Source organism: Elaeis guineensis, chromosome 7, assembly GCF_000442705.2.
Source record: "Elaeis guineensis isolate ETL-2024a chromosome 7, EG11, whole genome shotgun sequence".
NCBI classification, from domain to species: Eukaryota; Viridiplantae; Streptophyta; class Magnoliopsida; order Arecales; family Arecaceae; genus Elaeis; species Elaeis guineensis.
This window is the reverse complement of record NC_025999.2, coordinates 89,044,956-89,072,813: the sequence shown is the minus strand read 5'-3', so window position 1 is coordinate 89,072,813 and position 27,858 is coordinate 89,044,956. Positions and strand designations below refer to the sequence as shown.

The following is a 27,858-nucleotide window of genomic DNA, read 5'->3' as shown; positions in this document are numbered from 1 at the left end:
ATGCGGAGAGTTTATAGGAAAAAGTATGAACAAGGAGAGCAATAATTGTTGCTAGTCTTGTATATACCATCCATGACTAAATTTATAATTATGTATAATTGTATATGTATAATTTAGTAGGGGCAATCAGAACTGTTACATCAACAAAGTTATTGCATTGATGCATTATAAATGCTATCCATTTCAACCATGTTAACGCCCTGGTGTAGTTGCTCAAGCTGAAGCCGTTAATCGCTTTTGAATCTAGATTCGTGAAACTCTTAAGTCTCGAGCTGCTGCTTCTTCTGCTTCTTCTTTTTTTTTTTTTTTTTTTGATGGAAATTCATCTCTAAGGAGAAACTATACCTACATTACATGCACCATGTGTTTATATGCCATATTAATCATTTAGTCTTCTTTCTGTGTGGCTTCATTCATACTCATCTTAATGATTGATTTGTAGCTAGGAGATAATATGATTAGTATGATGCATGGTCAGATTGGTCCATGTAAGGTAAAATGTAATTTCTCCAAGCTAGTTATATTTTGTTATCATATTCAAGCTACTACGAAGATCCATTGCCTGATACAATCATAAATGATGGCCCTACTAGCCTAAACGCACTATGTCCTGCATTTTAATTATGTAACCATATCCTGATAATATTGAATCATGCTTAATTAATTAAAATCATCTACGTTGATTTTAAATAGTTATTGATGACTTGCTTAAGCCAAACTTTGAGTCCTATGTATGGATCAAAGAAATCATACTAATATGTTCTTGCTTATGAATTGAACTATGCTTAACCATCATCATTGTCACAATAAAATCCTAAGAGACCCTGGGCTATACCTCTCAAAGGAAAAAAAAAAAAGGTGCATTCATAGAGTTAGTACTCTTTTAATTCCCGGACTCGGCTGATCCGATCATAAGATTTTTTTTGACCCGCTTAATTCAAATCTCACAAACAAAGATAGAAGAAGAGAGAGTTTTCGAAAATAGAGCTCAACTCTTTTTTTTACTCTTTATTTATTAATTAAGAATAAGATACACAGCTTTTATTTATAATAGTAAAATCTAGCTTAAATAATTTAGATTTAATTCCTCTTCTTAGCTTTTAAATAAATTTCCATCCTTAAACAATCTGGATCGAGTTAAATTTTTTAATTCTATTGAGATTTTTTTTGGCTAAAATAGGTATATTCATTAGAAATAATCTAAAAAAAAATTAAAACTTTTCAGGAGATAGATCTCATCTTCTACATTAACTCTGCCTTCTATCATTCCATCAGATTTTTTTTGGATTGAAAACTACGTCCATCAAAATCTTATCTGAAAGAAAAATTTTCTATTTGACTAGTCCATTTCGGACCCAGACGAAGAAATTCGGACTTGATTGCTAGAGGTGCTACTTCTTTAATAGAATGACGTCACATCATAAATCTAGAAAAATTATCTGATTTTTGAAAAATGATCATCGAAATCAGATATCGTATAACCAAATTATATCCTTCAAAAATTTAATATGCAATACGACTTTCCGATGTGACAGATCTTATTTCTAGGCTCTGTCTAATTAGATCCATAGTGGCAAAGTAGTTTACATTAAGTTTGATGATTTTCCTACATCATTGACTCATTTGCACCAATTAAGCATTCCTTGTTAATGGGCATGCGAGGCAGCAATCCCAATCTTTGATAAAATGCAAAAAGTATCACAAACATAGTCTATAATAGATAGTATTGATGGAATAATTTGAATACCAGCTCCAAAATGGATAATGCTAGACTGCTACCATGATGTTGATATGGAATCATAATAATAATATCATACGCTAGATACACCCATCGGGCCCAAGGACCGAACGGGGCCCCCCCACACGAATACACGATGCGGCAATCCATTGAATGGCTTGCTTGGTCACGGCCGAACCCATGGTAGTCCCCATCCATTCTTTTCTGTGTTCACCATCCTATAATCCATTTTAAAGGTAGAAGCCGGAGAGCACAATTGGACAAATAAGTCACCGTAGTGACATAGGACCAATGTTTGTTTAGGTTTATCTACTACAATATTCTTCCCCTCTCTGTCTTCCAGCAATAAAGAAAAAGAAGAAGACGAGGAAGAACCAAACAAGGTCACTTTCAGAGCCCTCACAATTAAAACAACTACTTCAGGGTGGGTGTTGAAGGTGTAATGATGAGAAGCAGCTATTGGCACCGTGAGAGGAGGAGGACCCAATGGGAGTTCCTTTCTCACAAGCTCCAGAATGAGTGAACGCCAGCTTCTCCAGGAGATTGCTTGGGAGAAAGGCCAATGATATAATAATATGGATGGATACCTTCAGCTCTCCCCCTCAATCATGCCCATCTAATCAAATCTTACAAGAAAGATCTAGAAGTGGAGGGCCAAGGAGTTCCTTTTATTTTTAAATTAAGTCACAGGATGGATATAACTCCATTACCATTCGGCTTGTTTCAATTCGACAGTCCAAGATCATGTTAGTAGGATTGGAAACCATGGCCTACTCTCCCCAGATTAGTGCGATATAATGAACGACCTTGGGATTAAAAAAATGGTAAAACTAGGATTAGGTTGGCCTTCTCAGTTGTCTATTTCCACAAGGGAAAGATCGCGCCCACCATGCTCTGGAAGCTGACTACAAACCCCGTCATCTCCTTTGTACATTAAAAAAAAAAAAAAAAGAAAAAAATTTAAAAACTGGTGGCCGGTCTGAGTCCCTGGTGCTGGCTTTGTACGGTGGGTTTCCACTCCATGGAAGGCTCTGATTCAAGCTTTCCCCAAAAAAAATTAGTTACAGGACAAGTTATACGTGATGATGATGGGTGTCTTTGATTAGACCAAGAAATGGGTCACGATCATTTCAATATGTTCGACCAAGTTCCCATAGAAATCGAGGGCATTTTAGAAGCGGCTTGCGTGAACGTGAAGTCGAAAAGACTCGAGGCTTACCCTTCTTAACTAACCGGAGCTCTCTATCCCTTGGACGCCGGCTAATCATTTAACCGACAGAGTGTTGCGGTCCCTTGGTGCATTTGGATGTGAGCACGCTCAAGAAAGAAATATCCTAATCTTGGAGCTTTGTAATCCCTCAAAGACCCTCTTAACTTCATTTCCTTCATATGAAGTCAGCTGGGGATTTTGTTATTTCTTTTTTAAAAATAAAAACCTTTTTTTTTTTTTGGTGGGATACAGAGTAGGCAAAAGCAAAAAGAAAGAAAAGTAAAAATATACAAAGCAATCTATAGTCTCAAGTAACTCGCCAACAAAAGCATTCCCAGTTGAAGAGGCGCAGAGTCCCCAGGTTTCCACTGCGCATTCTTAGAAATTGCTGCTGATACTATCCAATCAACCACTATATTTCCTCCCTGAGAGTTATAAGAAACATGAACTTTAACTACTTAATAACCACAGCGGAGCCACTTTCAAGGCATACCAAATCTGTCTTAAATGTAATAGCAATCTTCAATCCCTCCCAAGCCTCTCTGACCATGATATGAAAACCTGCGGCAATCGATAACCATCTGGATAAAGAAGAGATCCATAATAATCTCCAATAAAATAGCCAGTAGCTGCAAAACAGCTAGTAACTGAACCATCAAAGTTTATCTTGAGCACACCAATGGGCGAGGGCAACTAGGTAACAAGAGAAGGTTTTTGAGAGATGGATGAATCCATAAGAAAATTATCTTAGGACCTTGTAAACGTGCCTGAACCACAGCAATAATGAACAAAACTACCAAACATTTCTGAGCACCAACCAACAGCTTGCCGAACTAAAAGAAATGGAGAGGTAACCAGCTATTGAAACAATCGATTATTCTTTGATGTCCAAAGCAGCCAAGTCATGTATGCCACAAATGCCTGCACGACGCTCTCAACTTAGCATTGCATGGAAGCTCCACCAACATTGGCAAAGAGGTTGGCACCAACACAAGCAGCACAAGAGTAGTCAAATACTTCCAAGATTAAGAAAAAAAGAAATATGAAACAAGAACATGCTCCCAATCTTCAATCACTGTAGGATGAAAGCTTTTGGTTTTTGTCCGTTACCAGAAGGGCAGGATCATATATGGACCCACTTTTAGGGTAACTCTTGCTAAACTAGGTCCCACTGAAAGGTAGGATTAATATAAATCATCCATTTACTTTAGTTAAGAACCAGATTTTAACTGCCAATTCTAACAGGTTCCACGTGTATCATCCAGTTTACTAATTTCAAACTGAATTAGCCAATTTAAGTTTTGCCAATATTCATATTCAAATTATTGGTACAACTAATTGACCTCTGATCACGTGGCAACATGAAGAAGAATCATCTGAGAATTATATTGATCAAGTCAACTTTAGATACAGATCGATGAAATGTTGATCTGATTTAACCTTCAACTTGATTGCATACTGATCTAAACAGATATGGATTGGTTCAATTGAGCATTGTGATTGGCTAAGCCAGCTATCGATCTGCCACTTGAGACATTGATCTTGAGCTGATGTGATTCAAAATTAGATATATTGTAAATCAGTTATTCTCCAATTCTGCTACGGCTATTTTCCAGCTATGTTACAACTACTCTCCACGTAGGGTGAACAATCCATCATTTTCATACAGCTGGCCATTCTATTATGATAAACTAATAGCCCAACAAACTCCTAACGGTTTAATAAACTCTCCTAACGGACAAAGCAAGCTCTCTCTATATAAAGAGGGACAAAATACTTTTGAGGGGATAAGTCATAATTCACAGAGTCCAGATCCTACTAAATTTTTTTCTACTCCTCCATTGAAGAGAATTTGAGTTCTTTCTATTCCAATTTGTATTTCTTGCTTTCTACTTCTCTATTTTTTACTATTTGTTCTCAAAGCTCCGACTGACTTAAGCATCGGAGGGACTTAAATCGAAAGGTATCTCATCGATTTTTAAATTTTTTTTTACAAATTTATTCATGATTTTTATCGACTTAACCCTTAACTACTTTCCAATTTGATTCAAGCCCGACCTTGACATCCCGTGTTCATAGCCTTACAGCAATACAAATTAATATTAATTTACAATGGTATTAATAAAACTTTGAGAAAAAGCATCTTATACAAATAGATAACAAACTTAAAAATAAACTTCATGCTACTCGATGGGAGACAAAAATTTTATAATTTCTCAAAAATAGAGTTCAAAAACCTTTATCCTGTAATTTTCTAAAATTATTTTTAGAGTATCTATATAACCACTATGTGTGTATACAATATATAGAAATAATCACTGAATAATTGAATTGGAACTTTGAACTATGCATATTATTTGAGGATGTGGATATGCTAATATGTGGTCAAATTCTATATTATTCACCTCTATTTGTCGGGCTGTACAATTTTTTTTTTTTTGTTTGAGTTTTTCATATTCCTCACCTCTCATAATTCATGAGTTCTACGGAGAAATTAGTGATTAGCTAGTGGTATTCAAGGCTGTATTGCCATATCAAACTAGCAAACTGAGCGGTGATATAACATGTTGCCAGTGGCATACTCTGCAAATTATTAACTCAAATTTTAGTTGATTCAGGATGCTATTCAAGTGAAACAATTTCTATCTTTTTTTTAAGATCCCATTTTTTTTAGAATAAAAATTTATTCAAAAATTTATATTTTATAAAATATTTTTCAAATAATATTTAGATAAAAAATAATTTATTTATATTTTTTTATATATTAAAAAATGATTCAAAAATCCATTATCATATTATTTTGTATTACTAATTTTCTAAATAAATTGCTAAAATCCACCTATTTTTTTCATAATATCTTTTATTATATAAATATTATTATATATAATAATATAATATAATATATTATATTTTATATATTATAATATATAATACTATATAAGATATATTCACGAATATAGATAATCTATGTTACATATATAATATAGTAAATTATTTATATATAACAAAATAAAATATATTATATTAAATCAATATATTATTATATTTGTTAATAATAATATAATATATTAATTTTATATTATAATAATAAAATAAGATATTATATTGTAATATTATTTTATAATAATATATTGTATAAAAAAATAAAATATTATTATCTGATAATAATATTGTATTATATTGTATATAAGATAATATTATTTATTTTTATATTATTATTATAGATTTAGAAATATATTAAAAATGAAATAAAAAGATTATTTTTTAATTGATCGAAAAATGATTTATTCATGGATAAGATTTTTTTATTTTATAAATAAATATTATTTATAAAAAAATTATTCATATAAAGAAGAATAAAAATATAAATAAATTGATTTAAAAAATTAATTAATTTTTTTATGATATTTATCTCCTGAAGAATGAATCCTATATATTTTGATAAGAAAAAAATATTTTATTTCAATTGAAAAATCAATATGCAGTAGCAGTACTACTTTGTGTTTGTTCGTTGGCTTGCGTATGTAGCTTTCCGTGGGATAAAGCACACGGCGACGGCACTAAAACTGCTTGGTTAGTGGTTTTCCTACCGATTTTTTCTCTTTTGGGTTCCGCATCCCCCTTACAGCATTCCGCATCCAAAGGGCAAGAAAAAAAAAAAAAAAAAGCAAAATAAAAAATAAAAGAGGCGAGAGAAAAAGGAAGCGACCCAAAAAGCCAAAACCCTCGTCTCTCTCTCCCCCTCCCCAAACCCAAAACCATTAGATCGCGAGCGAGGCGCAGGGCGATCGAACCATGGACGCGGTGCCGACGGCGGCCGGCGGCGGCGCAGGCGGGGTAGGTTACGCGGACTCCGTGGACTCTTCGCCTCGCTCCCGCGGCGGCGAGTCCTGGGACGAGCCCTTCCCATCCTCCGCCGCCACGGCGGCCTCCCGTCTCCGCCTCATGTGCAGCTACGGCGGGCGTATCGTCCCCCGCCCCACCGACAAATCCCTCTGCTACCTCGGCGGCGAGACCCGGATTGTCGTCGTCGACCGCCAGTCCTCCCTCGCCGACCTCTCCGCCAAGCTCTCTCGGAGCGTCCTCGGCGGTCTCCCCTTCTCCCTCAAGTACCAGCTCCCAAACGAGGACCTGGACTCCCTCATCTCCGTTACCACCGACGAGGACCTCGAAAACATGATCGAGGAGTACGATCGCATCATCCAGTCCTCCTCAGCCGGCGCCGGTGGTGGAAGCAACAGCGGCTCCACCCGCTCCAATCGCCTCCGCCTTTTCCTCTTCCCTTCCAAGCCGGAGTCCGCCCCCTCTTCGATCGGATCCCTCCTCGACGACTCCAAGTCGGAGAGTTGGTTCGTCGACGCCCTCAACAGCGCCATGGGCATCGGAATCGACGGCCTACCCCGTGGTCTCTCTGCCGACTCCGCCTCCGTCAACTGCCTCCTCGGCCTTGAGGACGATTCCTCCACCCACTCCCGCGGCGTCATCGTCGGCGGCGCAGGCCCAGGCGCCGCCGCCGCCTCCGAGCCTGGGCAGCTTATCCTTCCCCGCCCGGATTCCTCCGGGAAACTCGCCCGCCAAGGTCAAGACGTCCACTCCGTCCCGGACTCCCCGATGCTCGATACCACCTCTTCCTTCGGATCGACCTCCTCGGCTCCCTCTCTCTCCAACCTGCCCCCGATTCGCGTACGCCCCGAGGATCGCCCTCCGGATCAGCGGATCGGCGGCCTCGAGGACCACTTCACCCACATGAACCTCTCCTCCGCAGCCATCGCCGTTGTCGCCGGTCAGCGGCCTGATGAGGGCTATAAAGACACCAACTTTCCTCCCCACCATCCTCCCCCTTCTATTCCCCTCCCCCCTGCCTCCGCCTCCACTCCCACCATCTCGCCCACCGAGAACTCCAGCCGGGTCTTCTCCGACGACGAGAAGTCCGACCACGGCGGCGTCCGCAAACCGCCCACCGCTCCCCAGCCCAAGCCCACCACGATCGATGCCCCTATCGCCGATTCTACCCCCAAGTACCTTCTCTCCTGATATCAATTAACTATTTCATTTTTCTTCTAACTTGTTAACAAAGTTTTCTCTTTTGATCTCGTCTTCCGTCCAGACATCTGTACTATCCGGAGAGGGCTTCTTCCGCCGCCACCGCCGCTGTCATCCACCCTGCATCGGAACCAAAACGCGAAGTGCCGGTCTCCGTCGATCCTGGCCATAGGGTTCCGATGCCAGTGCCCGATTCCGGGTATGTGCTGGCCCACATGCCGCCGGAGCAGCTCCAGCAGCAGCATCCTCACCATCAGCAACAGCACTTTATTCCAGCCAATCCCCAATACATCCACCACCCAGCCACCGGCACCGTCGTCCCGGTCCCCTCGTACTATCCCGTCGCCCATCCGATCCAGCAATCGCAGCAGCCCCATCCCTACGATCACCAGATGCCTGTGTACTACCTGCCTGTCCACCAGAACCCGCAGGCCTACAATCTCGCAGCGATGCAGCCCAATTTGCCCGATCCGACCGCTACAAAGCCCACCATGCCGCTCCTTAAAACCCCTGTGAAGCCGGCTGAATTGCCGTCGAATTTGTATAGGACTGCGGCCTCCTCTGCCCCGCCTCCTGCTGCCTTGCAGCCGTCTCTGATCCATTTGCCGGCCGATCAAGTTCCCCGCCAGTATGCCGGAATGGGATACCATGTGATGCAACACCACCCGTCTCAGGCCCCAGCAGCAATGGCCAGTTATGGTTATGAATACGTTGACCCAGCCCATGCCCAGATGTACTATTCTCAGGCTGGTTCTCCACCGGCGTTGGCCCCGCAGTATCAGGCGGTGAGCTCTGCAGCGATAAATTCGGGTCCACTGCCCGGGGATGTGAAGCAGGCTAGAGCATCGTGATCACTGGTTGTTATTGAGCTCTTGGAGGGCGATTTTGGTGTTGGTGAGGGGAACTACAGTAAGCTCTCTCTCTCTCTCTCTAAATCTTATGAACTCTATCATTACTCGGTTTTGATGTCGGGAAGTGTTCTTTAGTGTTGGCCATAATGTTGTGTATTGTTATTACGTCTTACCTCAAAAATATTGGTATTATGTCTATCTATGTTGTGATAGGAATAAAGGGTAATGAGTGTCAAAGAGTCTCTTTGCTTGTGTTTATCTTGTCATTGTTCTGCCTTTTGAAGCAGAAAACTGTGATGCTGGTCTATTGTGTTGAATAAATATACAGCTGTATTTGAATGATATCTCTCTATGTATATATAAGAAATAACTATGTTTCAGTAGGATCATTTCTGACTCTACTCACAATCAACAAATAATCTATATTATCTGAAATAAACTTCATATTGGAGACTGTTATAAATCAGTCTAGAAACTTTAAACATAGTTTGCTTGATATCTTGCCTTGCCAATGGGTTGGTGGATGAACATTTTCGCTGTTAGCTAGTCCTGCAACTATTTCTGCTGCTGTGAAGCGTGGAAAAAGTCTTGTGAATGACTAGTGAGCAGCCAGCCCTGATGTCTAAAGTGCCGTATTTGTGTGGTTTGAGTTAAAAGTGACAGTGATGATGTGATTTGGTGGAGCTGTTTAGATGCTGTATTGGATCCGATGATGGTCTGATATTCTTAGTTAAAGGAGAACTTCCTGCGTGATGTGTTCACATGTTTTCCTAGTTTATACATTAGATCTCTTGGGCTTTGCTCTCTTTAATTCTCTATTCGTCTGTAAACAATTTATTCTAGCCTTTCCCCAGGACTTAGGGATGTGGGAGGTAGTATTGCTGTTGGTTCCGTCCAACATCGATTGCATTGAGAAGTGAGCACCGCTCAGGTGGGTTCCATGGATGGTTTACTTTAAGGAACAGAAGGACCACTTAGCAGTCGGGAGTTGGAGGAACTTGTGACTTTCACCTGCCGAAGTTTTGGCCAGCCAGCCGTAGACGATGACATGGTGGAGGGTTCCGCGATCTGCAAGGAGGGCCCAAATATTTATTGGTGGATGAGATGTGTCGCGGATGCTATAGTTCATTCCTCCTTAGAGGTCAGAACTTTTTGGTGGCCTTCTCATCTCATGCTCCTCCCATCTACCTTTCCTTGCTTGGGGGGTGGCCTAAAAGGTGTATGTTCACGACCTCAGACAAGCCATCTCCTGCAAAATCTGGAGTTGTTACCAGCCACAACTCCATATAATTGTGAGATGGAACTGTGCTATGGCTTTTGGACAGAGTTGGTTTGGTTGGCTTTCAACCATGATTGCCTAAGCAGATGGGATGTGATTCTGGTTCTAAGTGGGAGGAAAGCTTCAGCTGCGCACGTCTCTCCCCTCCCCCACACACCCTCTCTCTCTCTCTCTAATATATTGGCAGATAATGTCCACATCGGATTGACCGATGGTGTCCTTCATGAGCCATTGCTCTGAATGGGCGTGCTTCATATCACAGAAAGTTTTAATTATTCCCTGATTGAAGTGGCATAGCTTTGGACCACTCTCTCAAATAACTTTTTGACCGATTATGAGCCCTAGAGGATGACTAGGATCAATTAATGCATTGGGATTTTTTTGTTTTTTTTTGGGAAAAAGCAAGCCATGCTTTGATGTGATGAGGGAAAATTATGCACTCGGTGTTTTCCGACTGCTGGTAATGTTTTCCCTTTGATCAAGTGTTGATAAAGCAAAGCTAATCTCGGCAGCGGGGAACAAAATCATGGTGTTTCTGATGTAGAAACGACGCAAACCAAGGATTGTTTTAAACTCCTTTTTATTAGCGTTGTCTTGATGCAGTCTTTTGAGCATTGGCACACAACACACACACACACACACACACACACACATATATATATATATATATATATATATATATAGGATAATCTAGAGCGAGATCACAACTTATTCTGGCTATGCTCGAGTTGGTTCAATTTGGAATATGGTCTACGTGGCGTGCGTCGACACAAGGAATTGTGTGCTACAATTTTGTATGTTATAACACTGTAGTTGTTAGTCTTATGTTTGGATAAGATCCAAGATGGGTCCACGGCAGCGTTCGGCCCGCAAACCAGATTTGAAGTTAAACGTGCTTCACATTAACAGAAGAAGGTGTGCTTTATTTGCATGCACGTGTGGGCAACTTTTGACTTCGTTGTGGTATTAACTGGGATACTCTTGAGTAGACCTGTATCAAATACAGAAAAAAAAAACCCTCTCGTTATTATCATGTTAAAAGCTTAGAATATTTCAAAGATGATCCTCTGTAGCATCCACGTTAGAAAAGAAATCATCAGACATTATGAACTCGCCCTAAACCTTTTTCACATCTTCTCCAACTTTGAGCCTATTTGGATTTGTCTGTCACTGTGCTGCGAGCATATGATAATATTCTCTGGACTTATAAAACTTTCTTGAGATTTTATGTTCTTTAAAGTGAAAGTATGATTCTAGAAACTATCTTTCAATAATTGAGTTAATCATGAGAATTCTGCAAGAATATTCATGAATTATTTACAAGTCATTTAAAAATGTCCTGGGGTACCAAATTATGGATACTTGTATTTACTATTAATAAATTTGAAGTTGCCATATTCTCTGTCTTTGCGTTCCTTTACTTCTTGTAGAAAAATAGTTTTAAAATATATAAAAACCTACAGGCTCATGAATTAATTAATTAATTATAATTTTTTATTCTCATACTTTTTTTCCAGTTTCTAGTTAATGTTGTGGATTTGTTTTTCAAATTTTGTAAATTTATCCTTCCCAACTTGTCTCAAATAGTTGAGATGGAATAACTAGCAATAGTCCAGCACAGCCATGAAGCAGCCCCTGTTTTTCCTTTGATGAGCATCAATAAAAAGATTCTTTTAAGATTGGGATGAGCTAATCCTCATCTTTTCTATCCTATACCACCTTACTCTTGGGAACACTGTTCTATGTGGCAAGAGGTGATACCATTTGGGCAAACCATTTTCACTTTCACAATCAACCTTGGTTAACAAAAGTTGACAGTGGCTAAAGACTATATTTCTACGAAAATTAAGAGCAACTTTCTTTCAAAAAAAGGGGGAAAGATTTTTCCATAATACTATGTTATATATGTTCATAGGATTTTGCTCTGCTGGTTGACACTCTTTTCTTGCCCTGTGTTAGGAGGAGCTTTGGGTTCAGGACAACAAGGTGGAACTCCGACCACAATTTTCTCATATTCATTCACACACACACACACACACACACACACACACACACATAGCCGTAGCCGAACCACAGCCAGCAGGTAGAGCTGTAGTTCCCCTACAACTCAATCCTCAATTACTGCAGCTCATCCCGCACCCAAATCGGCCACTGGATTAGCTGCAGGGCCTGCAGCAATGGCCCCACGCTCCCTCATCTCTTCGATGCTCCACTCTTGACCGAGCATCCCCCCTCCATCTTGGCGAGGGACAGGCAAAGCTTCTCCTACCAGCTATCCGAGGAGATTGATCCATGGGCCCTGCCACCCTATCATGAACCAAACAGGAATGCTTTAGCCCCTGCCAATAGAGCCCTTGCAAGCTCTATCTATATGAACCCAAGCTCAGCAGCCCCTTCGTTGATCAAGGTTGTTCATGAGAAGCTTGATTAACTTGCAACCTTTGTAAACTCTGTTACCCTACCTCGTCGATTAAACGGGTGCTTGGGAATTGGTTAAAGAAAGAAAACACCTGTCAACTTAGCCGTACGTCATTCTAGGCCCGGGATATGGCAAATGGGTTTGGTCTGAACTGACAATAATAAAGTATTTACCTGGACCGGTCCGAATAATATGCAGTGGATTCACGACGTGGCCCATTTTGTTCGCATCGTAACTGGGGAAATGTTCTATCTGAAGTCCCAGCCCCTCCCACATGCAACGTGTCAAAGGGGCTGCCTTCGTGTCGCCTTCCTGTCGTCCGCTTTTTCGGCAAGACGACAGCTCGCCTAATCGGAATCACCTCACGGTCGTTTTTTACACCGTCCTCTCATTTACAGCTCGAGCCAGCCGGTTTGGTGCCACATCTCTCTGTAAAAAATTGCAGGAATATTTAACGCAGGGACAACGTCAATGTTTTCTTTCACTTAAAAAACAAAAAGAAAAAAAATGTGGCCCGTCCCATCGGGTTTCGCTTGCTGCTTTATTCTCTGAAGCATTGATGCTTCTGAGCGTAACTTCGGCCACCACCGTTCCATGTTACGAAGCGGCTATTTTTTTGGTACGTAACGGCTATTAATTTATCATAATTGAGGTAGAAAGAACAGAGCTTGCCACACTGCTCTGACTACAAAACCAAACAGGGCCTCATGGGCATATTATGTTTGGATGTAGTCGCTGGAAATCGTATTCGTCCACTTCCCAAATATGAGTTGGCCATTTTAGTCACGATCAATTTAATAAATATTTTTTTAAATAATGCTATGAGATGTCAGTTGTATGCATTACAAAAGTTTTATTTAAGAAGGATAAGTGCGCCAGAAAAAATTAGCAAGCATACCACGCATAAACAGTGATTGTTGTAATTAATCCAGAGATTTGAACATTTCGATTCTAATTCCAAATCATTCTAATTTTTATTCCCATTCTAATTCTGATTGCAAACCAAACACCTTCCTAATATTTATGAATCCAAAAGACTTTATGATATACTTATAACAGATTTTTATTCTTATTATTTTTTGAAAGAGTTGGCATTTAACTTCAACATCTTAATCTTAGTTCCGTCACAAGAAGCATGCGAAAATGGTTGAGTTCTATTGAAACCATGCTTCCAACTTGTCACTTTCTCCCACCAAACACGTTCTAAATATCCAAGTAAAAGAACATGACGTAAATGTGACCAATGAAACGGTGAAGGATGATATTTATATCATGTGCTGTTGGGGTAGATGTATTTCTTATTTTTAAATGAATTTATATGGTTTACTTTGATTGCCGACGTCCTAAAACGAAAGAACGAGAGGTTTTGTATGGTCAAATAGGAAAAATAACATCGTCTGGCTGCTAATTTAATCAAACCCAAAAAGTCTCCCTATTAATGACAAAGATGATTAGATTTTTTCTACTAATTTGTCTGGGACAAAACAAACCTCGCTAGAAATAGGATGGACAACTTTGTCACTCTTATCACAATGACGACTCTACATTTGAAGATGTTCCCCAAACCATTTTCTCATCCGTTTATCCTCCTCCAACCAGCTCACGATCTTCACAGTCTTCCTTCCGTCCATCTCAAGCATTCCTCTAAAATGATCCATCTATACTTCATTAGTGAAAAGTCAGCCACTCAGTCATCAAATCAGAAATTTAGATGATCCTATTTTTAGGCTCTAACCTCCAATGACTTCTCCCTTGTATATATCGTTCCCATCAGTTTTCATGTTTCTCAAAAGGAAGTCCCCATCAGTCCACGACTCTGCAATGACTTCTCTCAGAAAAGTTTTCATCCTTCCCATTCGCTTGGTTCATTGTTGATAAAATAATTCAGTCTGAAAAGATTATTCTTTTTGCACTCCTTTACTTATGATCTATTTTGAGCAGCTTGTTTTTATTGAATTCGTGGTTAACCAAAGGCATATATAGTGCAAGCCTGTTACTGGTCCAATAAAAATGTTGACATTGTTCTAGTCCAGCCAACAAGTTCGTAATACACAAGATCATACAAGTTTATAATATACAAGTTTAAGGTGGAGTGGGGGGTGTTGGGGCGGCGGCGTGGGGGTGGGGAGACCAGTATTTATAATATACAAGTTTAAACCGTGAGACAACATGTTTTAATATATATCAGTCGACATTTTGTACTAAAAAGGGATTACAATTCTTATCAAAGGCGGATTATTCCATTCGCGCTTTAGCAAGTGTGATAATTCTGTTTCCTTCTTGTATAAGGAAAGTAACGTGGTTTAGAAAAGTGGATGCTAAGGTTTCACTTTTATGTTGGGTTGCAGCAAAGTATGTCTCTGTTTCTTCGGAGTTGATTGGATTCCCGCTTCTCCCTGTTCCCTGTTCATTATTTTTTGGGTTATTGTAGCACCCAAAAAGAAGTTCAGGAAGGGGCATGATATATTTGAGAAAGTTTGAGCTTTTGGTCCTGCCCAGCCTATCATCTTCGGTGTCTCTTGATTCATGGAACATCCAAATTATACTCTTCTCATTGTATAAACATGGAGGAGGGGGGTTGGGATGGATGGAAGTGACAAAAAAGGAGAGTGTGAACAAGTGAAGGCGAATGGAAGAAATCTTTAGGTAACTAGAAGGACGTTCAGATGATTGTCATTCATTATATATATATATATATCAACCGGTTCAATTTGAATCGATTTTTTTCTAAATTGAAATTGAAATCAAATTTGATTTTTTGTCTCTAAAAATTTTCAAACGAAATCGAATTGAAATTGAAAAAAACTGGTCCAAACTGAATTAAAATGAGTAATAGAGATCAATTTTGTGGTTTGATGTATATATATATACATATATATCAATGGATTCGTTCGGTTTGAATCGATTCTTTAAAATTAAAACTAAAATTGAATCTAATTTTTTTGTTTTTAAAAATTTTTAAATCGAAACCAAATCAAATTTGAAAAAAACTGATCCAAATCAAATTGAAATTAGTAATTCAGATCAATTATGTTGTTTGATCGATTTGCTTATACCCTAATTATCATTCATAAAAGGAATAACGAAGTGACTAGCCTTATTGATAACTGCTAGCTGGTTTATTATGTCAAAGTCATCAAACTTAAGGATCCAATTGACTTTGTTGTAGAATAGAGCTTTTTATTTTTGAATATAGAAACATGAGTGCATTGTCAAAATGTTACAAAAAATAATATTTAATCCTAAAGTATGAACATACGAAAAGTTATATTCTCGTGCACGCATGGCTATACCATATCAATCATTTAGCTTCCTTCGTGTGAGTCTAATTATCATGCACTATTGACCCACATAAAAAAAATAGCCTAAGTGTTATGATGCATGAGCATATCGATGTATTGGTATATGATTTATCTATATACATAAAGAGCCTTTTCCATCTCATTATAAATTTTAGAGATGAAAGTGGTTCAAATAGTATCCATTTGAATCTATTTTCATATCTGAATCTATTTAATTTGGATAGAAATTTCAATATCTGACTAATATCCCGTCCCTATTTATATCCATAAAAAAAAAATGTATATGTACACAACTACCCTATTTGTATCGAATATCCGATTCTTTTTGCAATCTTATTAAAATTTATATAGCACTTATAAATTTTTTCAAAAAAAAATATAATCATATTAATATGCTATTAATTAGATTTATAATCTAATTAGTAATATTTTTAATTTTACCATCATGGAGTTCAATTATCCAATTTATATTCATATTTTATCTATATTTTCAATATTCAATTTATAATCATATCTATTTAAAATAAATATTAATATTAATTTTTATATCTAACTAATATATGTATCTATATTTATATCCATCAAATAAAATAAGTATGGATGTAAATACACTGACATCTGATCTGATGCGGTTCATGCCCAGGTAAATTCCGAAATCGTGAGGCAATGAGATAGCTCCAGTGGTTGGCCATGCGTACCCCGAACGCGATAATGGACCTTCGTGATGCGGGCCGCATTATTAGGTTCACAAACCGCTACAAGTGCAGACAAATTAAGGCCCACCACCCCAGCTTATCGATACAGGGGCCAGAGCCCAGATGTCTTTATCACGCTCAGATAACAGGGTCAAGTTGTAACGGAAAAAAAAAAAAAATCGAGTTTTGAAGTTTAAAAATGGGAGGCACATTCCAGCTAATTCTAACCGCTTGAGCGACAATAGATTAATATAAATCGGGGATCTTCTGTCACTCCGCCTCTCGCTCTCCTTGGGCGGTTGCTTTGAAGTTGTTGGAGTCTTACCGAGAAAGGGTTTGCCTTCATCCCCTCAAAGGCTCCAATTTCTTCTTCCTTTTCCATAATTTTAGAGGTTGATGTGCAAGTGCTTCCCCGTTGTCTTTTCTTTCACTACATTTTACTCTTGTTAGTTTTGGTGATTCTTTATTCTTGGTCTTGTTAGTGTTGGATTGAAGGGTAGCATTTGAAGAACTTGGTGGAAGGAAAGCCATAATGCTATCTTGTTGGTTGCTGAATTCTCGTCGAAGGGTAAAGTCTATACCTACCATCTTTATCTTTGTGTTTTTTTCTGCGATGATAAACGTAATGTATTTGGGCTATTCGATTTTCTTGGCTTCTAGCCTCGGTTATTAATAGTTTTCTTTGGATTGGAATATGCTTAGATTTGAGTGCGGCGGAGGTTATGATGGTTGATTTCCAATTTAAGAGATCTTGTTTCAGTCCGTTGGATATGTTCTTTTCCCCTACATTCAGGAAAAAATCTCCTTTTAGGATGCTTCTCCAGCTTAAAGATCTTTCCAACAATGACGACTTATAACGTATTATAGGATCTGCTCTTCCTTTTTGAAGTCCAGATGCTAGGATCATTCGCATTGCTCTTGAACTTAACCAGTAGCTGGAGAGGGGTTTTGCTTCTTTATTTTTTCTCTTGTACATTTCTTTGAAAATAATCCTTTCCTTTCATTTACACAATAATAAGTCCATCTGAGGGGATGTCAATCTAGCAAAATGTACTCATGAGAAGTCTTAGCATGCACTACACAACCGGAACTTGACCTTATTCTCTCTCTATTTTATTTTAGGCCGGAACGCCTTTTTTGGTTCCCTCTTAACTTTTGCTCTAACTTCTCTCTGCCCGTTGGGCAATTCATATTTTCGCCTTCATTCTTTGACTAATTGATCCTGAATTTTTGCCTTTCCCTATTGTTAGTCCCAGCAACACATTATAATTCTATGTGACTTTCACATCTATGCCTATTACTACTAAACTTTTCCATTTTTTCCCACTTAAAATGTAATTCTTTGACCTTTGCAAGAATATGATAATTTCAGACTTTGCTCCAAATCTTGTTTGCAGTTTTGAAAGAATCTAGCTGCGCAAATGTCTCTAATTCTTTAGGTTTCTAATCATTTCCTCTTAAATCACAGCTCTTATTTTCGAATGAATGTAGCCTAAGGTTGCTGATGCATGTTCCTACACGCAGGGGAACTGTTGTGTAAAATCTGCAGGTCCTTTTTTTTTACTTAATAGCAAGCACAGTCATATTATTCAGTCAGCAATCTGTTTTCCAAAAATGAATCAAATACTTGAAAGGACATAAACAAATATGCAGCATCATAGCAGTTTAACTGTGGACATAAAAGAGGGAGGCTTGTACTCTTCAACAATGGCGCTTCTTCAAGCCATAAGAGGGGAATAAGGGTTGGTGAGTTGAAAAGGCTTGTCAGGATATCAGGATATCAATCCTAAAGGAATTAATGTGGAGAAAGGAAACAAGAGAAGAGAGAAAGCAAGGAGAGATGATGTGCTATCCAGGGTTGTAAGTAAATGTGGAATTCAACCAAAGGGGCTTTGATTTGGCACAAATGGAATGAAAGGAAGACAAGGATTTTGGAGCAAGTGTACATAAACCCAAATTCTAAAGCTAATTTATACTTAGGCAACTTCTGCCCTAAGGCATAAAGCGAATATTAGAGTGTCTCCACCATGGGGTGGTACAATTGGAAAAAAAGTATTGAAGAAATTACTTTAACAATGTGGTAAGTTGCGGGGGAGGGGGGGAGGTGTCCTAGGGACTGTGACTAGGGATGAAATGTATCAGATAATACTCCTATGGATTCATTTCTGTATTCAAAACTATCTAGGTATTGGATATAAATTTTAACATCCACTAATGTCCGTATCTATTGTATTTGTTGAAGAAAAGAGGATTTGGATGTGCATTCACAGTTATTTCATCTGTATCTGAGATTCTGAAAGTCAGATTTTGTTTGTGATTCTCTTTAGTCTTATATAGCTCCTACAAATTTTGAAAAAGCAATAAACAACAAAAGTGACATGTTTTTGCCTCATACAATGAAATTGTTGATCTGGTAGCTCAAAATGTTTAACTATCCGATACATATTTTTATTTATATCTATATTGTCAACATCTGATTTTAATCTATATCTACTTAATACACACACACACACATATATAGAGAGAGAGAGCATGCTAGGCTAGAATCAGGTCGACTGGATTTGGACTCAGATCCGATCAGGTCAAAACTTTATAATAGGGGTCCTACATCAGTGATTCAAGTCATTGAATATGATCTACTATCTTAAAATGTTTGCACATGAAAAATCATATGATTTGAAGGTCTCTAGCCTGTGCATCAAGTAGTCAAAAATTGGACAGTCTAGATATAATTGAATTAGATGTATTTTTTGATCACTTAATGCATATGCTAGGGGTCTTCAAATCATATAATTTTTGATGTGCAAGTAGTTTTGAGATAGTAAATCATATGTTATAGCTTGGATTATCGATATAGGACCCCCATTGTCCAGTTTTGATCTGACCGGATCTGAGCCCAAATCCGATCAGTCTCCCCCAAGTCTGTCCATATATATATATCTGTGTGTGTGTATTCAATATCCGTATTCATATTCATATTCTCCAAATAAAAATGGATATGCAGATATGGATATATTGTTCGATGATCCATTTTCAGCATACTATTGAGCATTGAGATATATCCCTACATATTTGATCCATTTTTAGCCCTACCATTGAGTATTGACTATTAGATCTTATCATATCTTTTGTGTTGCACTCCATAACTATAGAAACATTGAAAGTTTCATTGGTACATGAAAATTTTCAAATCGTAAATATCATCTTTAAAGTGGGGTGGTGAGGTGTTGACAATTATCATGGATAGAGGAGAGGATGATTGGGGCCTTGGGGGAGGATTAGGATTGTGGTGCCTTTTTGCCCCCGTTGAGCTCACTTGAAAACTTGATTTTATTTAAAGGTATGTTTGTCTTGCTTGTGGACCATATTTTTTACTATTAAATGACAACTTGTGTGACGATGTGTACACCCTGCATAATATACGAAGTAGGTAGAGAGAGAGAGAGAGAGAGAGAGAGAGAGAGAGAGGGTATTATAAGTATTGGGAGCTAACAGAACCTCAAATGTGTTCCTCTTAGTGATTTTGTTGATTAGGCCTCCATAACTTGTTGATACACATCTTCGTGCACTATGTCTTCTCACTCTCACAAATTCATCTACAGTCAATGCTGGTCAATGCACATAAACTTATCTAGCGAACATGATCTCCTTTGTACTTAATTTGTTTGTTCAAGTAGTCCGAACTTTCATGACTTCCTCAATTTCAACCTTCACTTCACATTATGGAACTCATGTTAAAAGTACTAGTAGTTTCTCTCATAATGCAAACTTTGCAAAGGCACATCTGGGACCTTTCTTAGTGTTCAGATTTCAGAAACCCACTTTTGTAGGTATTGGATATTAGTAGATAGATAAGATAAAATCTATTGGATGCTTCATGCAAAATTTTAAAGGCATGACGTTGATTGTCTCCTACTTGGGTATATGACATGACAGGACAATATGGGCGAGATTCAACTAGGTTCACACACTGTGCAATCTCATGGAGTCAAAGTTGCAAAAATACATAAGCACGATTGGTTTATTGTCATTTTTCTTATGATGCTGGTGGTGGCTTTGAATATTATTCATCCATTTTACCGTTTTGTTGGGAAAGATACGATGACAGATCTGAAATACCCTCTGAAGAGTAACACTGTGCCAGTATGGGCTGTTCCAGTAGGTTTCTCCATATCTTTGTTGCTATTCTTCATAAAATCAATGCAATATTGTGATATACAGATATATCTTCTTACTAATTTTATCTGTTTTTATAATATTAGATTATTTCAGTGTTGTTGCCAATCGCTGTTTTTGTTGCTGTCTATTTTCGTAGGAGAGATGTTTATGATCTGCATCATGCGATGCTAGGTAGTTCTCCCTCTCCTTGGAATCATAAGAAATTCTTCTTTTGTAATGCATTTGATGGCAAAGATTACACCTTCGGTTCATGGATTTTAATTATCTGCAAATTCAGGCCTCCTTTTCTCTGTGCTGATAACTGGAGTTATAACTGATGCTCTTAAGGATGCAGTAGGGCGGCCTCGTCCTGACTTTTACTGGCGCTGTTTTCCTGATGGAAAGGAGGTTTGATTCTCAAAGCATCCTATATTTTTCATATATATAATTTTGTTCTTGGTTGTTATTTCCTGTATGTCATTTTCATCAGTGTGCTTGATCAGAAAATGTGTGCACTTTGTTCAGTTGTATGATCGAGTAACAGGAAATGTTATTTGTCATGGAGAGAGAAGTCTCTTAAAAGATGGACACAAGAGTTTTCCTAGTGGTCATACTTCATGTAAGCAATACTGTACTTAAGTTCTTTTCTTTCTTTGCCACATTTATATAAATAATGAATCTTGATTGTTGACTGTGCAATGGAAATGCTATGCCAGTATCAGATAATGCACTTCCATGCCTTGTATGGGTGCCTATCTATCCACAGGCAACCCAACCTGAAATAATTGGATGAAACTTGATGACTATGGTGTATACTGACTGCTATTAATAGTTCAATTTGAATATTTATTTCAAATTGGCAATTATTGGTACCTGTACTTTTTATCCAACAGATATTACAGATGAAGTGTTTCATGGCACAACTATGATACAAAATTCAATTATCTAGATATATATGTGCTTTCATGATCATTTTAATTGGATCTGAATGTTGGATGGTTTTCAGTCATTGTATACTTGGTTTGAACGCCCTGTATTAATTGAAAAGAAGATCTCAGCAATCATATGGTTTTATTCAGGGTCCTTCGCAGGTCTTGGTTTTCTTGCATTATATTTGTCCGGAAAAATTAAAGCCTTTGATCAGAGGGGTCATGTGGCAAAGCTTTGCATTGTATTTCTTCCTCTACTTGTTGCATGCCTGATTGGAATATCAAGAGTGGATGACTATCGTCATCATTGGCAGGATGTTTTCGCTGGTGGTCTTCTCGGTTTGTGTTCTTGAATTAGTGTGCTTGTGAATTCAATAACTTTTAGCTGTTAGTAGGAAATAATACTCCTTCTAGCTTGGCTTAACTAGCTCCTACAATATATTTCTGCAGGTATCGTAGTGGCTACATTCTGTTATCTGCAGTTCTACCCTGCCCCCTATCATACTGATGGTAATAAGATATATTCATAACTCTAAATGTCGATGTAATTGCCGCTGTTTTTGCAGTATTCATATTTTCGGTGACTCAGGTAGATTTAACTATAAAAAACTTAGGGGTTCTTTCTTTTGATATCTTGATTACTAGTTTGCTTGGGGTGTGCTCCATGTTGCTTTTATAACTTTTAAAGTAAAAAAAGTGCTTGAAAAAGACAACCAATATTACCTGATAACTGCTTCTATGCGAAGAAAAAGTAAAAAAGATTTTTAGGAGAAGCTAGAAAACTTGGCTTCTGGCATTGGGAGAACCTTTTGAAAGGTAGAAGCGACACCAAACATGCCCTTGGACCTGTAACTGAATCTTTGTAACTGATTTAAGCCCATCCCCTGCTCGACAGACCAGCACCCATCACCAAGTTTGCAACTGCTTTTTACAGGATATTCCTTTGCAAATTTTATTTAATTATGAATACATGCTTTGCTTGATGCATGGTAGAACCATTGCATGCAGCCCTCGATTTATTTCAACTTGTTAATTTATGCGTGGGGATGACACATGTCTGCACTGTGGATGGTGCAAGCATCAAGCATGGCATAGTCAGATGAGGGATTTCCATGAACAATAACAGATTACCTAGGTCTTTGGACATTCTGTTTTGTTATATTTATGCCTCTAGTTACAATTTAATTGAAGGGAGCAAATTTATACTGCATATATCTGGTGCTGATTTTCTTTGATTTTATATCTTGTTTTGCGTCACTAGTTCTTCTTACAGCATCTAGGCTAGCACCACAACAATCTCTGAGACGTTCTCAAATCTGTCACGGGATGTTTGAATTCTCTTTCTACATGGTTGGGATATTAGTTTGTATCATATTTAATTAATTTATATCTACCTGTTTTGCACCGACCAGTATGATGTTGGCCTGCCTTGGTATCTTGGGGTATTCATCGTGATATTATCTTAGTGCCTTGGCTAAATTTTAATGTGTACTCAGTTATTATGGTAAAAAAATGTTATTGGTTTAGTTTGGCTTGTAAAGATCTGCATGGTAGTCAAAAAGAGTCTCTTGGCCAGGGTTCATGGATTGACCTCTCTAAGCTCTCTTATCCCGCCACATATATGGTTTCACCAGCTTCCTAAGATTTAAACAATGTAGTGTCTTTAATAGAGCCCCTTTATAATGTTTCTTGGTTATAATGTTTACCATTCTCGGTTTAATCTTAGGTAGTTCTTGAAGGTTTCTTGCAATGTTGTTGTTGTTGGTTATGAGGTCCTTTGTAGAGTTCCTTGGCCAACTTTCATTGCTTTCGGGGTCAAAAGTTAAATGCATAAATTAGATATAGATTTTACATCAGTTGTTTATTTTGCGGTTAGGGAAGCTAGATAAAATGGTTTTTTATATAAAACAAGAGTCTTTTACTTAAGTGTAGGCATTATATCAGAATCACTAGTCCTTGTGGGTTTGTCTTTGGACAGTGCTGATTGGGTTAGATAAGATCAAGCCGGTACACGCAACTCAACTAAACATTGTAACTGTAAGTCACTCCTGTCATGTCATTGGTCTACACAGCACCTAACTTGGATCATTTCTGGTTATTAGTTAGCCAGCACAACCTGCTATTAGCTTGTATTATAGCGTTTCCATTTGGTATTTCATTCTAGTTAAGTTCAGCATCATAATGGCTTCTTTCCAACATCAAAATTGCAACTTGAGGTCCTAGGTCTGTTTTCTTGCATGCCACTACTATGGTTGTTGATAAGGCGTATTGTTGCCTACTGTGTTGCCATCTCAGTTTAGATGTAAACTTACCTCTCCACCAATATCATGCCTTTATAACTAGGCTTGTCTAGTTCTCTGGGACATCATTTTAGTAGAGATCCCTCAATGACCTTGCACTGTTGAGAACTTTCTCAGTTTGTGGACTCAATATTCGGCCCTCATTTATGATTGTGCTCCTAGTTGACCTGGCCTGTTATATGTGTACTTAGAATTATGTGAAAAAAATATGCATGTCTTAGTTGAACGTAATTTCTATTATGATTGTTTTTGAGGTTCTTATGTAAATGTGCAAGGGAAACTAAGATTAAGGACGCTTTATTTATATATTTGAGATTAATACAGTAAATTTTGGATGGTGTAAGGAAGTATTCTACATTTTCTCTAGCATTATGTTTTAAAGTTTTAGCTGCAACTGAAACTAATTGATCCAAAATCAACCCAAATAGGTGGCCTCAATTAGCTAGTTTATGATGAGTAATAGTCCCATATCGGATAGGTTAAGAATTCTTGTTGTTCTTATATAATACTCTTGGGCCTATCCATCTAAAAGCCTGGGTTTCTAGGTAGGATCTTAACAGTTTATATAATACCTGTCAGGCTGATTTGAGGTATTTTTTGTCAATTTGGTTGATGATATTACTTATGGGGTTTACAGATTGTTATTTAAGTTGTACTGTTAATCAATACATGATTAAACTTGAATTTTGCAAGTTATAAGAAGAGATGAAGCATTTGATTGTTGGCTACTTCTATGGTTAAGGCTGTGCCTAGGATGCATATCAAACATTTTTATTTGGGTGCCCTATCTTTTGTGCACATGAGTCTGCCTTGCCTTTCTTCTTCTGTGATGCCAAACCAGAGAAAAGAGGATCAGATTTGTTGCTGTACGTTAGCAGCTAGGATGTGTTTGGAAAGTAATGCTGATTGGCCACCTGCACAGGAATTTCTAACCTATGGATGCCTTAGAAAAGTGAATCATTACTTACATATTACTCTGACCATGTCTTAAGCCATGGGCAGGCCTTGATTTTGCAAGCGTATGGAAAAGCAGAAAGCCCTATGCTGGTATTTTCATACCAAGACTCATTGTTCAATATTTCAACTACAGATTTGGGTAAACAAATGATGAGAAAATTTTGAAACCAAACCTTTTCTCAGCCTTCAAATTATAACTGTAGCCTAGGATGTTGCACCGGAGAGAAGTGAGGGAACAACTGATGGTCTCACTTATTAGTTGAGGATGGAATGTCTGGTATGGAAACTGAGGTTAGTTTGGTGCCATGGTTTTGTGCTGAGAAATCTTTTACTCAATCCATGTCAAGCACCAGATCCAGTGTTTCTTGTATGGGGATTCTATCTTGAGTTAAATTCAGCAGTGATATTTTGAGAGTCTCATATGGATGTTGGTGGCATTTAAAGCTTTCAACAAGATCACGAGTTTTAGCCTTCACCACTGCCATGCTTTGCACCTTATCTGCTTATACCTTGGTGAAATTTCAATTTGATGCTTGGAGTCTTTGCGCAACCTTTTTTTTTCTCTTTTTCATTTTTCCCCCCTTCATGTCCCAAAGGTTGTTCTGTGACTTGTATTCCTATCAAGGGAAATTCTTTATTGTTTAGGGCTGAGTTCCGAGGAGTACTGAGCAAGACATTATTATCCAGTATGTGCTTATATGCCATGCATAAGAAAATAAAGAAGCCTTACGAGGAAAAAAAATAAAGCAGCATGATAAGTCAAAGAATAAGCATCAGCACACATGAGATTTTTGAAGATGAGAATTATAATCCTGCTTGCAAGATGGCAAAAAGTTACTGCTTTCCTCCAGGGACAACCCCTTGAATGAAAAATGTGCAATTCTTCACACTGCTCTCTAGGCTTATCCCCAACAAAAAGAGAGTTATTTCTAGAATTGTTTATTTTCTTATAATTCTATTTGATGTTCTACCATTAACTTTTGTGGCTCAATTATTTATGGATCTAGCCAAACACTAGCTCCAACCACAGAGGGAGGAAAAAAAAAAAAGAAAGCTATTAAGAAAAGGATAGCAGCATGAACTCATTTGTGTTATATTCAAACTTTGACATCAATTTATCTTGTGCTTACCCTTCGTTGATAGTTGAATTAACTGTTTGTGCAATATAACATGATTGATGCTATGATTTTGGATTTCCACTGATTTATCTTTGTTGGAATTTCTGAAGAGACTGAGAAATCCACTGATGGTACGCTTGTGGCTCATAGTACTTTTGGTTTGGCTACTGAATGGCTGATGATCATAGACAATAAGTAATATATTCTATTTTCTATTTCGTTATGTGTTGTCTTGTGTGGTCATCATCCCCCCCGCCCCCTCTTTGTCTCTCTCTCTCTCTCACACTCTCTCTGTTGTGTACTGGTTAAAAGCATAAAGTACATTAACCTGAGACATGACCATGCTTAACTAATAGTTTGTGTTATGTGAGGAAATTTCTTTTACATGGATGGATCTTCTTTATAGTGGAGCAAAGCTCCATGAAATGAATATAATCATCTTAACTTTTGAGTAAGATCTTGTGCACTGACATCATAGAATATCTTTCTCATTATACTTGTGACAAACCTAAGCTAATTCTCTGAGTGATTTCTTGAAAGTATTCTTGATCGTCTAACCACTCCATTATTTTGTCATGAAGGTTGGGGCCCATATGCATACTTCCAGATGATGGAGTCGTCTCGAGCCAATCCAACCAATGCAGCAAACCAGCAACCCGAAGGTAGCAGTAACAATGAATTACCAGGAGCACATCATGATAGGACTGAACCAAATGATTTAGAGTCCGGGAGAACGTGAAGGAACGCTCTACTCGGACCACTAGAACTACTGATGTTACGGATAGCACCACCTCTAACTTGTCTCTTGTACATAGGCACATGGCTAAACGTTGGAAAAAGAAGTGTTTAATCATGTTAATTATGAACAAGTTAATCAATTCTGACGAACTGGTACTCAGAATGTTGGTATTTCAACAGCTTTCGGATGTAATGTGGTCCTGGTGTAGAACTACCGTTCAAACCGTTGGTTGCTTGCTCGCATGCATAAAGTGGATTCCCCTGTAGCGAAATATCTTTACAGCTCTCTTCCAGAGCCATGTCTTAAAGAGGATCGGTATGAAAGTGCTCGTCGTTGCAAATTTGAAAGTCATATGTTTCCGCAATCCTTACGTTAGAAACAGAGGATCTTCAAAGCTTAGAATGACTGGTTTTATTTCTTCATTTTAGTTTTTTAATAAAATCTTGCCAGTTTCTTTTCTTCCCAGTATTCTATCCTCGCGGCCATATGGAATTGGGCTTTGGTTTGGTCAGTCACAGCATTGTTCTGCCGTTGCCGAAGAGTTGTCGAATCAACGATTTTGTGGAGTGAAATTGCCAGGTGTGATTGTCCATTAGAAGCACGTAGACTTGCCGTGTCCAACATAATTGGGTGATAAATCATTTGACTAGTTTTGTTGCTTCTGCTGTTCTTCGTTTGCTGAACCCTTACCTTCATTGATTTATCAACCAAAACGTTGGTATCGCACCTTTGCTTGTAGGAAGAGTCTGTGGAACATGCATCACGAAGCATAAATAGTCAACAATTCCTACGAAATTAATGTTTTTTATATTAGATTCAGATGACCGAGCAGATTGCCTCAAGCTTATCACCCACGCTCATTGGCAAGCGCAACTCCTCTACTTTTTTTTTTTTTTTGGTGATTAAACACTGACCAAATTTGTTGGTTCCACTAGTATGGTAATGTTTTAGTTGTTTGCAAAATGAGTAGGCTTCTCGGCAGGGCTGCACGGGCTTGCTGAGTCTGGATTGAATTTGCCCAAACACCCAGGCCCGAGTCCTGCCCCGGGCCCAGCTTGAGTGAAACACTCAAAATTTGGCTTTTGTTTTTTAATACCAGAATTATTAACCTGATCAACCA

General features: G+C 38.2%; 2 protein-coding genes across 4 annotated transcripts; both read left to right on the top strand.

Moving 5' to 3' along the window:
• Positions 1-6,605: 6,605 nt before the first annotated feature.
• On the top strand, positions 6,606-9,184 carry LOC105048760 (uncharacterized). The gene is made up of 2 exons (XM_010928203.4): positions 6,606-7,966; positions 8,056-9,184. Exons 1-2 carry the CDS (start codon positions 6,744-6,746, stop codon positions 8,840-8,842), a joined length of 2,010 nt encoding a protein of 669 aa, XP_010926505.1. The 5' UTR covers positions 6,606-6,743; the 3' UTR covers positions 8,843-9,184.
• A 7,550-nt stretch (positions 9,185-16,734) lies between these two features.
• On the top strand, positions 16,735-26,925 carry LOC105048758 (lipid phosphate phosphatase 2). 3 transcript variants are annotated; one of them, XM_010928201.4, is made up of 9 exons: positions 16,735-16,871; positions 17,020-17,105; positions 20,474-20,695; positions 20,800-20,887; positions 20,994-21,103; positions 21,221-21,314; positions 21,775-21,963; positions 22,075-22,134; positions 26,581-26,925. In XM_010928201.4, exons 2-9 carry the CDS (start codon positions 17,070-17,072, stop codon positions 26,736-26,738), a joined length of 957 nt encoding a protein of 318 aa, XP_010926503.1. In that variant the 5' UTR covers positions 16,735-16,871; positions 17,020-17,069; the 3' UTR covers positions 26,739-26,925. The 3 variants fall into 3 exon arrangements, with proteins under 3 accessions (XP_010926503.1, XP_073117553.1, XP_010926502.1); XM_010928200.4 differs by having other exon boundaries at positions 16,771-16,929; XM_073261452.1 differs by lacking the exon at positions 21,775-21,963 and having other exon boundaries at positions 16,750-17,105.
• Positions 26,926-27,858: the final 933 nt, after the last annotated feature.

Bases quoted from the DNA above. Each gene is read 5' to 3' on its own strand.
- LOC105048760 (XM_010928203.4), top strand. From the start codon at position 6,744: ATGGACGCGGTGCCGACGGCGGCCGGCGGCGGCGCAGGCGGGGTAGGT. The intron at 7,967-8,055 runs GTACCTTCTCTC...TCTTCCGTCCAG, and splicing joins ATCGCCGATTCTACCCCCAA to ACATCTGTACTATCCGGAGA.
- LOC105048758 (XM_010928201.4), top strand. From the start codon at position 17,070: ATGCTATCTTGTTGGTTGCTGAATTCTCGTCGAAGG. The intron at 17,106-20,473 runs GTAAAGTCTATA...ATGACATGACAG, and splicing joins TGCTGAATTCTCGTCGAAGG to GACAATATGGGCGAGATTCA. The intron at 21,315-21,774 runs GTAAGCAATACT...GGTTTTATTCAG, and splicing joins TCCTAGTGGTCATACTTCAT to GGTCCTTCGCAGGTCTTGGT.